Below are 14,093 nucleotides of genomic sequence, written 5' to 3'. Positions count from 1 at the left end.
GCTGCGGCTTATAATTCCAATGAAAGAATTATTCAAACACTTCTAACTTTCCTGGTTGCTACGGGTAACTTAGAGTAACACTGGTTAGCTGAGTTTGCTTTTAAGATACTGTGTTTATACTACTGGGTTTTTACCCAAAGAATACAAAAATACTAATTTGAAGAGATATATGCACCATTATGTTTATTACAACACTGTTTACAATAGCCAAAAAATAGAAGCAGCCCAAATGTCCATTGAGAGCTGAATGGATAAAGACGATATGGTGTGTGTATATATACAGCCATAAAAAAAAGAATGAAATTTTGTCACTTGTAACAACATGGATGGAGCTAGAGAGTATAATGCTAAGAGAAATAAGTCAGTCAAAGAAAGCAAAATACCATGTCATTTCACTCCTATGTGGAATTTAAGAAACAAAACAAACAAAGGGGAAGAAAAGAGAGACAAACCAAGAAACAGACTCTAAACTACAGAGAACAAACAGATGGTTACCAGAGGGGAGGTGAGTAGGGGATGAGTGAGATAGGTGGAGGAGATTAAAAGTATCCTTATCTTGATGAGTACTGAGTAATGTACAGAATTGTTGAATCACGATATTGTACACCTGAAACTAACATAATATTGTATGTTAATTATACTGGATTCAAAATAAATAAAATAAAATAAAATAAAATAAAATAAAATAGTATTCAAAGACCTGATATCTAGAGTAACCAATAAATTCAACTCTTTCTTCGACAAAAAAACTTTCACCTACAATCTATATCTATATCTATCTATATCTATATCTATATCTATATCTATATCTATATCTATATCATCTACACAAATAACAAGAGTGTATATATATATATATATATATATATACAGAGAGAGAGAGAGAGAAAGGGCTGGACCAAATGCAAATGATAGCTTAAGGGAACTTCTGTCTTAAAATCCACAATTTTAACCAGTTTAAATAAGTGTTCACGGTTCATGATGATCCCTGTCTCATTAGATGTCTGGACAATTAAATAAGACAGCACATAGGTATCAGGTAGCATAGAACCTAGTACACAGTAGATGCTATTATAAGCTAGCAATTACTACTATTGTTTTCTCTGTTCTAGAACTACACATATAGCTTTATAAACCCTAATGATATGTTTTCTTTCTGTAGCAGTTAAGCGGCTGTCTTTCTCAGCTTCAAATCCATCCCTCTATATTTTGTTTTGTGATTCCAGGAACAACTAATTCTACTTCTCCATTGCCAGCTGGCCTTTGTTAGGCTTTGCCAACAGGGGGCCCGAGACAGAAGCTGGAAAGTAAGAGGAGGAAAAAGGGGCACGTTCATAATCTGTGGTTCTTACCAGGGCCACCCTTGAAGTTCCTCTTTCCACTGGCATTGACAGTGGGTTCCAATAGCTATTTTACAGTTGTTGTTTTTTTTTTTCACATCCTAGAAACAATCTCTTAGTGCCTTTCAGCTCTATCAGAACCAGTTAAACTAGGTTCTGACTTCAGGAGGTCCCTCCTCCTAATTTCTGATGTGCCAGCATCAGCCAACCAAGGGTCCTTCTGCAGAGCTCTGTGTCCAAACTCCATCACACCCTCTTCTAGGCTTCCAGATTTTAATAATACCATACTCTTCCATTTGTTCCCTGAGCCCTAGGGATGGCAGTTGCTCCTCCCAGTAATTTGTGTGTGTGTGTGTGTGTGTGTGTGTGTAGTTTTATACCTTTATTTGATAATCAGCAATTCGTTCTTACCCACAGTAACAGTCTGTAGATTTTTGAAAAGTGTGACAGGTATACAGGTAACCAACATATAGAGCTTGTTGGGTGAATCTTCATCCTCATTGTGTTTTTTGGACAACTGCATGTGGATACGGTAGGGAACATTCCTTTCTCCTTTGGCCCAGACAGATTTGTGGAGCCTGGTGTCAATGCACACATCTGGAGTTCCCATTTCCTTCGTAGCAACTATCCAGATCTCTTTGAGTGCCCGAGGGGCAACACGTCTTGAAACCCACTCATGGGTGCGCTTGTGAACGATGATGGCGTGTTCTCTGGTCACTACCTCATTGATGGTAGAACGGCCCTTCTCGCGACCCTTCTTGAGGGAGCCATTCTGCCGGCCCGGGTTGGAAAGGAAGAGTAAGTGCTTTTATAAATCCATAATGTCTTCCTTTTGTGTTTCATTGCTGTAATGTCTGGTTGACAATTATTTATAACAAACAAATCCTTGTGTGAAGATAACTAGTGGTCTTGTTTGTTTGTTTTTTCTCTTGACAGGGACCTGTCTGATAAACTATCCCCCGTCCTGCCCAGAGCATGATGCCCTGATAGAAAATATGGTGCGGGCTGGTGAAGTCTTTTACTATGTGCAAACCAATTCTACGTGGTGCTCTATAAGGTTCCAGAACATCAGAGTATTTTTTTTTTATTTTTTTAACGTTTATTTATTATTGAGAGACAGAGAGAGACAGAGCATGAGCAGGGGAGGGCAGAGAGGAGAGGAGGAGACACAGAATCCGAAGCAGGCTCCAGGCTCTGAGCTGTCAGCACAGCTCGAACAGCAGGGCCCGAACTCACAAACCGCGAGATCATGACCCAAGCTGAAGTTGGACGCTCAACGACTGAGCCACCCAGGCGCCCCAGAAATCAGAGTATTTAAAAATTACAGCTGTTTTTCTAGTAATTGTAAAGTTCTCATCTTAAGATCTGATAAATTCTCTACCAGTTAGAACCTTTCAATATAAAGAAAGTTATTTTGGGTTTATATTATCCAAGAATACTTTGGGTAGAGGAAAACCATGCCATCTAGCTTAAAATTTGTCAAGAAAATAAAAGTGGTGGAATTTTTTTTTTTTAGAAAGCAAAAATTCATCTGAAGTTTAATATGGAATTTCTAAATGAATTTGTGGACTGTTAGTGATGTGGGATCATTTCTGTTTTATTTGGAACTTATCTTTCTTTCTCACTCCACGCTCTTCCCCATTCAATCTGTAGTCACAATCTTTTCTCTTCTTTTTTTAATGTTATTTATTTTTGAGACAGAGAGAGACAGAGCATGAAGGTGGGGGGAAGGGGGGCGGGGGTGGTGGTCAGACAGAGGAGACACAGAATCTGAAGCAGGCTCCAGGCTCTGAACTGTCAGCACAGAGCCCGACGCAGGGCTCGAACTCACGGAGTGTGAGATCATGACCTGAGCCGAAGTCGGATGCCTAACGACTGAGCCACCCAGGCGCCCCATAATCTTTTTTCTTCTTAAACACATACCTGCACTGGGGCCTTGTGTTGTTAGAAACTAAAGACTTAATGCTAGTTGGGCAAGTATAAGAAAGTAATGATTTCGGCATTGCAAGTAAAAGCATAGAAAATGTTGGAAGACATTAGGGAGGGGAAAATGGGGCAAAATCAACCCATTTTGAGACTGGTCTCAACACAATCAACTAAGCTTCTCTTCCATAAAAGTGAAATAACAACTTAAAACATAAAGGTTTAAGACTACCCTATGTGGTACACTAATTAGTTCATATTTGAATAGCTTTTGTACAGAATTAGTCTAACATTCTCAAATAAATCTCACAAGCTGTGTCACCTATAAGATGGAAACGGGCTCTTCATGTTTCTTGACTAAAAGTAAATTAGGCATAGGCTGGAGATTTCCACTTTACTTGATCAGTTTGAGATGCGAATCTAATGTGACAAATATTGAAAAACATTTAAAACTGAATCTAATGGAAAATACCACTGTTTTAAAGGGAAATGAGAGCTGTAATACCATTACTTTGGTTAAAAAAGATTTGCACTTAGGTGGAAACCGACTAAAGTACGCTTGTAATGGGAACCAGAAATTCTTTCTTGTGTTATATCCCAGTTTTAATTTAGAGTCAAATTAATTAGTCAAACAACTACATGGCAGAGTATGTAAAGTCACATTCTGTACTTTCTATAGATACTAAATTACTATTTCTTGGGTCACTTCTGAATACCTTCACGGAGTGCTTGAGTTTACTACTAGATTAATGATTTGGCCTTCCAAATCATTTACCCATTTACTAAACTGATTAGTATACTTATATGTTTCCTAGTATGGAGTAGATATTTACAGAGGTTCTTATAATTACCCTATTTTTTATTGATTAGATTTTGTAAGATAAACAGCACAGTCCAGTAAAAGTACAGAGCTTCTGGATTACAATCCGGGTTCAAGTCATGTTTCCCTCAAAAGAAAGTATATGGCAGACGTATTGGAGGTCTCAAGTGAGATAATTCTCTAGAATATAATCTTCATGAGCACAGAGATCTTTGCCCACAGTCTAACGCGAGAGCCTAGAACAATGCCTGGCACATAGCAGGTGCTGGACAAATAGTTTAAAAGTGAATGAATAAATAATGGCTGTAAATCTACATTTAAAATCTAAAAAAATCTATAAAATGTTATTGTCTCCTAATATACTATGATGGAGAATCTATTATTGAGTGCTACTGAAGCAAGACAGATAATTCCCACCCTTTTCTTACAAAATAAATCCTACCTTGGTTTTGCATCCTGAGAGGGTACAAGGAAGAAAGTGTTGAGGTGCAAACACTGCTTTCTCTAACTAAGCCAGAATAAAGTACAGAAAGGTAATTGCGTGTGTGTGTTTGTGTCTGTCCATGTCTCCATGTTCAGACACGTGTGTTGCGAGTGTTTGTAAGTATGTGTTGCTTACTCTTTCGGTCTTAAGTCTCTCAGACAAAAGTACGGCACTGTTTTGTGAGACTGTTAGTACTATAGGACCTGCCAGATATATAGGACTTGATTTCTCTAAGTCTTAATTCAGCACTTTCCAAGACCAAAGTTTTAAAACAGAGGGGGAAAAAAATGGAAGGGAACAAAACTAAAAAGATTTGTGCAATAGGTAGAACTGCTTCCTATAAATCCTGCGATAATAAAACAAATTACAAAATGAATTCACTTGCCTTCTGTTTTATGGCTTTGCCTTAACTGGGTCTTCTATCTTCTCAAGTTCTTACATGAGACACTGTATTTTGGGAACACCAAACTGCTCATCAGTCTATGAATCCTCCTTTGTACATTTTGCAAAAGGCTATATATTTGTAAGTCTATGAGTGGGAGGTACTTCTTTCTTTATTTGATCTCTCTCTCTCTCTCATAACTCTATCTAGAAGCCTAATATGTACTTTTCATCAAGTAGGCAGGCCGTGGTGAGGGATGACCTCTTCAGAGTCAGGCAGAACCTTCTGAAAACAGGTTTAACTCTTTCCTCTCAGGAGGTCTTATTTTAGGAGAAAGAATCAGGAATCAGCTGAAAAGACTTAGGATCTGAGTATGTCCAAGGATAGGGATCTAAGATGTGATCTAATCAGTAACCTATATAACCCTACATATCATTCTTGGATCTAGCCACCAGATTCAGGGAGCTTACTGGATGGAATTATAAAGGTTTACCTTAATCCTCATGAGTTTCCAGGTTTCATATTATGACCTTCCCTGCTAGCCCTGAGGCAAAATAGTCATCAAGGTCCAAAGTTTGCATTAAATTTGTTACTGCATTGTCCTCTTCTCAAGAGTGCCTAGTAGCCTCTGAAAGGGTCTAACATACCTCATGAAATGTATTCCATGTCTGAAAACACGAGGCTAATAGTTTGCAAGAAAATGTACCAAAGTTCTAACTGATGGTAGGAAGTAAGGCAGTAAAATAATACAATTTGTGGGAACCTGATAGAAAGGAGTGTGGCCCAGGACATTGCTAGTTTGATATCTCAGGTATTGTTAACACTCTAATCAATTGGTTATGTTCTTGCAATTGGTCCCATGCAGCTCTAAAGGTAGGACGTTTCACACAAGACATTCAACGCAAAGCCTAGCTAATTAAAAATCACCACCAACACCACCACGACCAACACAAGAGCCAACCCTCACCTTTTCCATCCCATCTACTCTTATACTCTGTCTTCTAATTTCTGAATGTCTAAAGTTATGCAGGATTCAGAGGCAGATGGGATTGAGAAGTGGGGGACCACTGTTAGAGTCTTGGGAACATGGCACTCTAAGCATTACAGATCAAATTAGAGCTTTTTTATCTTCAATATGTATTTAAAGAACCCCTTGCATTGGTATTGTCTTAATCTGTTTGGACGTTATAACAAAATACCAGAGATTAGTAGTTTAGAATGGCAGAAGAAATCTCTTTCTCGCATTTCTGAAGGCTGGAAAGTCCAAGATCCAGATGTCAGCCTGATCACTTTTTAGTGCAGCTGAAGCTCCTCCCAAGTGCCCCACCTCCACTGCTGCATCTTTGAGGGGTAGGATTTCAACAGGTGAATTTTGGAGTGCCAAAATCATTCAGATCACCTGGTGGTTTAAGTATCATCTGGGGTCTTGACTAAGAATTCAGATGCCTGGCTGACAACAGATATTGATGGGATTCTAATTGGGGGGAGTGGACTTTGTAACCTCCATTTTTAGTAAGTGCTCTGGTAATACGTTCACTAACATTAGGGGACCACTACTGAACGATTCACTGCCCTTAAGACCATGTCAGTAAATGAAGAAAGATCACTTGCTTCCTCGGCTCCCAGACCTTCTGCCACTTTGGATATAACAGCTGTATATTACCTTTCTCCTTTTTCATTTGTACTATCTGCCCCTTGGGATTTGCATAGGCACCCTTAGCCACGCCCCTTCCAACAAGCTCATGACATCATGTGGTCAGTGTTTATGTGAGGCTTAAAGAATGTAATGATGAGAAAGTATGCTACTCACCTGAAACAAAGAAAAGGGGTCTGTAAGCTGACTAGGCTCACTCCCCCACACCTGTTATCGCCAGGGTTCATTTGGATACAAGGGAAAGCAACACATTCAAATGAGCTCAAGTCAAGAAAATGGAGCTGGTAGAAAGAAAAAGGGAGATAGAGTAATTAGTAGATATCAGTCAGGGGCGCCTGGGTGGCTTAGTCTGTTAAGCCTCTGACTCTGGTTTTGGCTCAGGTCATGATCTCAGGATCATGAGATCAAGCCCCACACGCTGGGTGTGGACACTACTTACGATTCTTTCTCTTCTTCTCTCTCTGCCCCTCTCCTGCTCTCTCTCTCTCTCTTAAAAAAAATATCAGTTGCAGTCTGTCCCCTCCACTTTTTGTCATAATTTTTGTGACTCTTACCATTTTTTTCCCCTTGTTCTAGGTCTTTGTTTTTGTCTCTCTATCCCCTCCCCTTAACTTCCACTGTGTCCCATGTGTTTTTCTCCCATGCAAGCCTTAGGTTCTAGTTGGTCCACATGACCTTAATAACTCAAGTGTCCATCGACAAATGAAGATTAACTTTGGTGTCTCATAGTACACATCACTAGGAAGCTCTGAAAGTTCATTTGGACTCTGTCTAGACAAAGCCCTTTGTACATTGACATCGGTCATAAAGTCTATTCAGTCAATGGATGGATCTCTTGGCTACATATCTTTACTTCATCGTGCAGATTTATCTACAGAATCTTGGAGGACCTCTGTAGAGGGGACTGTACTTTGTATATATATTCTCTTTTTGTTCTGTGTGGAATTTATTGTTTTGGAGAAATGAATTAAAGATAATGACACAGTTCTCTGTTTCTTGGAGGAGAGCCGGACAAGTAAGCAAGAATCACATATTATTTTGGTAGGCAAATATTTATAGGGGGAAAGAAACATAGAATTGATAGCATTTTGAAATATTAGCATATGATATTTCCCTGAAATTTCCTGATACACTTTCATTTAGGGTATATATGTTTAGCAGAAATACCAAAAAACCGAACAAGATCAAAACTCGTTTTTTTTATAATCAAAATAGACTTTAAAAAATACTGTAGAGATAATAGTTAAGGGAAACACTTTTTTTTATGTTTATTTATTTTTGTGTGAGACAGAGACAGAACGTGAGCAAGGGAGGTGCAGACAGAGAGGAAGACACAGATTCAAAGGAACCTCCAGACTCGGTGAGCTGTCGGCACAGAGCTGGATGCTGGGCTCGAACTCACCAACTGCTAGATCATGACCTGAGCCGAAGTCGGATGCTTAACCGACTTGAGCCACCCAAGTTCCCCAACAAGTTTTGTTTTTTATTGCAAGTTTCAAGTTTTTTAATATTATAAACCATGAGCGCAATCGACCTGGGGTTTTAAGTAATTCGATTGGAGGTAGACATTCTCTCCTCTGTTTTTTTGTGATCACAAAGGAGACAAAATCTATGTGTGTAGGGCAGTGAGGAAAGAAGTGAAATGAGATGGTTGTATGGATATCTGAGGAACGGCTCTAAATCCAGCTACATCCTCCCTCTCTGGACCACATCCCAGATTGCTGGTAAGGACCTAGAGCCAACAGACCATCCACAGACCAGTGCCTTCCTTTGTTGGGTGGAATGTGGGAGGCAGAAGCATGTTAGACATCATTTCCCCCATCTCCTGCCATGCCAGAGTGAGAAGGCATCACCAGAGTAGAAAATGCAGCTGCTCAATCTAGGCAGAGTTCTGGAATGTCCCCCAAGTTTCTGGTTTACCACAAGACAGACAGAAAGCATCTAGAGGTTCTTGTGGTATCCCAGTGTGCCGAGGGATATGAACATAACTGAGAAATGGCCAAAGGAGCTGTATATACTTCATGGTAATGATCCCAGGGACACCAAATAGTTTCTGAAATGACAACCAGTGATACAATGGTAAATCGAATGCCTTACTAGGAAGAGACAAGAGGGGCTCAGACTGGAAACCAGATGGAGTGATGCGTACCTTAGTAGATACTGGATTTTGTAGGTGGGACTGGGAAAAAGACCTGGAAACTGAGTAAAACCCATGAAATTTGGATCAACACAGAGAAGTAAAAGCAAAAGCAAAATCTGGGCTGAAGTGGGTTTACCAGAAACTGACTTAAGATTGGGATCCTGATAACAGGAGAAGCAAAGATTCCAGACAGAAACTAATAGAAAAGATTTTTAAACAGTACATTCTTGGAACACCTGAACTTGTGGCTTGGGAGGTTCATGTCCAACACACATGTCTCATCCTAAACCAGCTTCCCTTTAAACAGAGAGCATTTGCTATCTTTATCAGGGTGACTCATCACATTTCTCTGACAAATGGTACATATTTGATAATCTCCTGCACATGGCCCCACGGTAACTAAAATCATGGTAATTGGAGAGAACCTACGTTTCTTTCCAGCTTGGTTATTTAAGAGGATTATAATTTTTTTTTTATATAATAATTCTGATTGCACATCACAAGTTATTGTAAACAGCTGTTTTAATATCTTAGCCTCTGAGCCTTCAGTGCTGACTCCCACATTACCTTCGATCCACACGTCTACAATTTAGTCTGATGGGATCAGCAGTGATTAAAAGAAAAAAAAAATGCTTGCCCTTTCTTCCTTTGATGGCCATCTCTTCTCATTGGATTAATTTTAGCCACAACTAGAATACACCTGCCGGATCAGATTCATGTGCTAGCTACTTCACCTCAACATTGTACAATGCTGCATCAATGTTGAAACTCTATAACAAGACTTTAAACGTCTCACCCTCACCCCATTCCACCAAGCTCACAAAAGCGGGGAGGAGAATGCCACACCCTATTCTTGGTAATCATGTCCAGACCGGACCTTGCAGGGCCAGGAGGATACGATGAGAATGGAAAACAAATGGAGTCCAAATTTCTAAAGCGTAGTGCACAAAGCATGGAGAGGGAAAGAAAGCGTGTGCTCCATACCATTCTTTCTCCCTGTTAGCCCTGTCAGACATTCCCTTTGTTCTCCTTTCTATCTCACTGAGATTAAAGTGCTGATCTCCCCCTTTTTGAAAATGATGTCACTTTTTTTTTTTTTTCTTGCCTTGGCAGAGAGCAAGTCATTACAAATCTGCTGTGTGACTGATGGCTTTGAAGAGATAAGGCAGAGGGGGGAAACACATTTGGGAAAGGTATGAAGCTCCAGAGACAGGTTGACAATTATACTGGCAGGAAGAGAGATGACGAAGGATAAGGAGAAACAGAGGCTGGGTGTAAATATCTCCCATATTCTCATTTACAGCCACTGACAAATGGTTTTTATTTCCCTCATAGTTTTATCCCCAAACAAGGCCATGGACTAAAATTCATCGTGTGCTTTTCCTGACGAGATGTCTACCCTTTTTGACGACATTATTTCAGTCAAGCCCTCATGGACGTATTTGATGTTCAGAGTGGGGAAGACATTTCCTCCTGCCATCAAAAAAGGGAAAATATTTGGTACTGAATCTGATTCGCTATAATTGCTCCTCATTGGACTGCGTGGCAGCTTATATAAGAAGCACACTAGATGTAAAACCAGGTTGAAAGCATAATACACATTCTAATGCCATTTACGTGGTTCAAAATTATTAGTGACGGATGCAGAGCTTGGGAATTTAAAGGTGTTTCATCCCCCAGGTCCAATCGCAGTGGAGGCATTGGTTTTACAAGTGGTTGCAAAGGCCAAGTTTTGAAGTGTAAACATCTGGTAATTAAATGTGCGCGCACCCGGCCCCTAATGCTGACAGCATCTTGTGAAAACAACGCTGTCCTCTTTATGTCTCTGATTGGATTTCAGCTCTACGAGAGTCCTCATTGGGGCACCTGGGTGGCTCAGTCTGTTGAGCGTCCAACTCTTAATTTCTGGTCAGATCACAATCCCAGGGTTATGGGACAGAGCTCTGTGCTCAGCATGGAGCCTGCTTTAGATTCTCTCTCTCTCTCTCTCTCTCTCTCTCTCCCCCCCTGCTCCTCTCCCCCACTCCTGCTCTCTCTGTGTCTGAAATGAAATGAAATGAGATGAAATGAAATGAAATGAAATGAAATAAAAACTTTCTTTTAAAAAGTCCTCACCTTTCTCATGGATGGATATTTTTGTACAGATCAAAAGATTTTTTTTTACTGTATTTCTGAGTGGGGGTTGGAGGTGGGAAATTGTGGAGAAGTAAGTGGTGGCAAATGAGCTGGACAGGGGGCTACTGAGACCAATGTTGGCCAGGCCAGAGCACATATGGCAAGGCAGGATTTATTTTTTCGCTCTTCTGTGGATTTTCTGTTCCCTGTTGTCGCTGTCACTCCCCACCAGCTTTTGCCTCACATGTCTAAGTACTAATAGAAATACGTGTGATTAAACTTTGCATGTTTACGGAGGCTGGAAGGTATGTGACAGGTGTGATTTCCATTCTCCACCCCTCATGCCTGCAACGTATTCCATATCAAACGACATTTTTTTTAAGTTTATTTATTATTTTGAAGCCTGGAACCTGCTTCAGATTCTGTGTCTCTCTCCCTCCTTCTCTGTCCCTTCCTTGCTCATGCTCTCTCTCTCTCTCTCTCAAAAATAACATTAATTTTTAAATATTTATTTATTTTGAAAGAGAGATCACAAGTGGGGAAGGGCAAAGAAAGGGAGGAGAATCCCAAGTAGGCTCTGCACTGTCAGTGCAGAGCCCAATGCCTGATGAGAGGCTCGAACTCACCAACTTTGAGATCATGATCTGAGCCAAAATTAAGACTTAGACGCTTAACTGACTAAACCACATAGATGCCCCTCAAACACACATTAAAAATATATGTATATACATTATATATATAATGTGTATATATATATTTTATATAATATATGTATATATTTTATATACATATATATGTATATATATTTATATATACATTATAATGTATATATATTTATATATATTTTTGTATATATATTTATATATATTTTTGTATATATATGTATATACATTATAATGTATATATATTTATATATACATATATATGTACATAAACACACATATATGTATATATATGTTGTATATACATATATATGTACATACACACATATATATGTATATACATATACATATATACATGTGCATATATATATGTATACATATATACATGTGTGTGTGTATATATATAGTTTTCCCCTTGGTTTTGAAGAAACCCCTTCCCAAAAGTAGATGCTATGTTGTGATTCCACTGTTCTACCCCATCCCCAATATCTTCACTGGCTCCCCATTAACTACAAGATAAAATCCCAGACACATAGGCTTCTACCCCCTGGTTTTTCCAATCCAAACATTTCCATTGATGTTCATTTGATTCTTAATGAATATCCAGTTCCTGAATACGCTTGTTTGTTTCACCTCTTTGCTCATACTTTTTTCCTCTGACTGGGATGCCCTCCTGACTCTTCCGCATCTAATGAATATCTCCATTTGCCTCCAGTCTGAGCACAACTGTGACCTCTTCCGTGAAGTCCACTATTATTCAGGAAGAATTGATCCCTCTTTCCTTCTGGCCACACTTTACCTTCCACTTATACTTTGAACTTAACATATTTATTGTATTAAACGAATTTTCCATATCATAATCCAGGTGGTAGGGTATACCCAGAAAATATAAACATGGCTAGTCCAAAAGTTAGTGCTCACTTTATTAATGTTTAGTGAATAATGGATGTATAGAACATGGTGTTTAAATGCCAGTGAAAAATTTCAGGGCTGTATATCTGCTCTCTTAGTTTCTTACTAAGGATGGATCCCTGTCCTTAGAAAATAAAAAAACCCAAGAAGGCTTGGAATTAATAAAAATCAATACAAGATAAATAAAAACTATTTTTAAAAGGGCTCAGATAGGAAAGTGGTGTGAAATACAATGGCTTGTGATAACAGCAGTATTTTTCTGTGTCAATAATTTCTTCTTACTCATCGTTCATGAATATTATGACTCATGGTGCGTGAGGAAAGTGTCCTTCAGAACGTTTTACCCAGTTTTCTGGTTCTGTTTGTAAACAAAGATGAAATAAGTTAAAGCAAAGTAAAATGGTAATGAAAACGTCTTCGATGTAACCGAATGCATGCATCACTCCAGTTTTGGAAAAGACTACCTGTCTGATATTTTAGAAAATCTTGTCTAACTTGGGAATCTCTTCGTGTTGTTGGTGTTTGATGTTGTTTTCTTGGCTTTGTTATTGTTGTTGCTGGTTTTTTGTTTGTTTTGTTTTGTTTTTTTGCCAGTAGTTGGTGGTACTGCTAGTTCAGGTTTGAGTCTCAGGCTGACTGTAGTTGAAAGTGAGTGCTTCCATGAAGCTGATGTCTGCACTTGGCAGGTGCATTATTATCTCCACGGGGATGAGGTGAATGCCAGGAGGGTGCATGCTGTAGAATACGTTAGCATACATATATTTTTACACTTCACATTTTTCTCATTCACTCAAGTACTTAGCCTATCCACATGTTTTAGGACTTTCTGACTCTCTGAGCTCATCTTATAATAGTGCCAGAATCAGCAGACCCATGGCTAGGGTTACATGTGGAATTGCAGAAATCAAGGGCTCCCTAAGTCTTGGAAAATTAAAGAATTAATGGAAATTCTCAGAATACTGCTGGAGCAATGATAATTATTTGGTGATCCCAGTGCCAGAATAACTTAAGGATTTAATATAGGCCATATATTTTAATAGATAGTATGTCCTTTAACACCATCCCTTCTGAGCAGTAGAAGGAATCAAAATTCTCATTTGAGGTCTATTAAATGGTTTCAGAGTATAGAAGCAAGGTGGAAAAAATATTTAGGGCTAGGGAGTACAGACTCTAATTTAAACAATGATCCTGCATGTTACTGCATTTCATCACACAATCTTTAATCAATGGCTGTCATAAAGTTTAAACAAGATTAATAATGCAAAGACTCTGTTTTTCTTTTTTATATTAGCACAGCATTCGCTAACAGCAAGATGGTTGGCGGGAGTTGGGTACTTTATAAATGGGAGAACCAAGTTACAAAACCAGATCCAGAAACAAAGGATTCAAACGCAAGTTGTTTATTTGGAACGTGGTCCTGGAAATACTGCATATTGACATGAGCATATTGACATGAGCAAGTAGAACAAGCAAAGAAAGTCGAGGAAAGCCAAGAAAATGTGTGTTATAAAGAAAACTCCCAACAAGGTGGATGGCAATTTAGCCCTGACAGGATTCCCTAGGAGTCAATGCATCATGTGACGCTCAGAGTCGTCCCAATCGAGGGGCGAGGCGGCCGTTGCTACCTAGCACCTGCTCCTGTCAGTCACTGGATGAAAGCT

At 39.2% G+C, this 14,093-nt stretch overlaps 1 protein-coding gene across 1 annotated transcript; it reads right to left on the bottom strand.

The window, feature by feature from the left end:
* Positions 1-1,722: 1,722 nt before the first annotated feature.
* LOC115517094 (60S ribosomal protein L31-like) lies at positions 1,723-13,864 on the bottom strand. The gene is made up of 2 exons (XM_032593535.1): positions 13,793-13,864; positions 1,723-2,112 (listed from the first exon to the last, which is right to left on the bottom strand). Exons 1-2 carry the CDS (start codon positions 13,862-13,864, stop codon positions 1,723-1,725), a joined length of 462 nt encoding a protein of 153 aa, XP_032449426.1.
* Positions 13,865-14,093: the final 229 nt, after the last annotated feature.

Source organism: Lynx canadensis, chromosome B3 (assembly GCF_007474595.2).
Source record: "Lynx canadensis isolate LIC74 chromosome B3, mLynCan4.pri.v2, whole genome shotgun sequence".
Lineage (NCBI taxonomy): Eukaryota > Metazoa > Chordata > Mammalia > Carnivora > Felidae > Lynx > Lynx canadensis.
The sequence above is the reverse complement of the archived record's forward strand: the minus strand, read 5'-3'. Positions and strand labels throughout refer to the sequence as shown.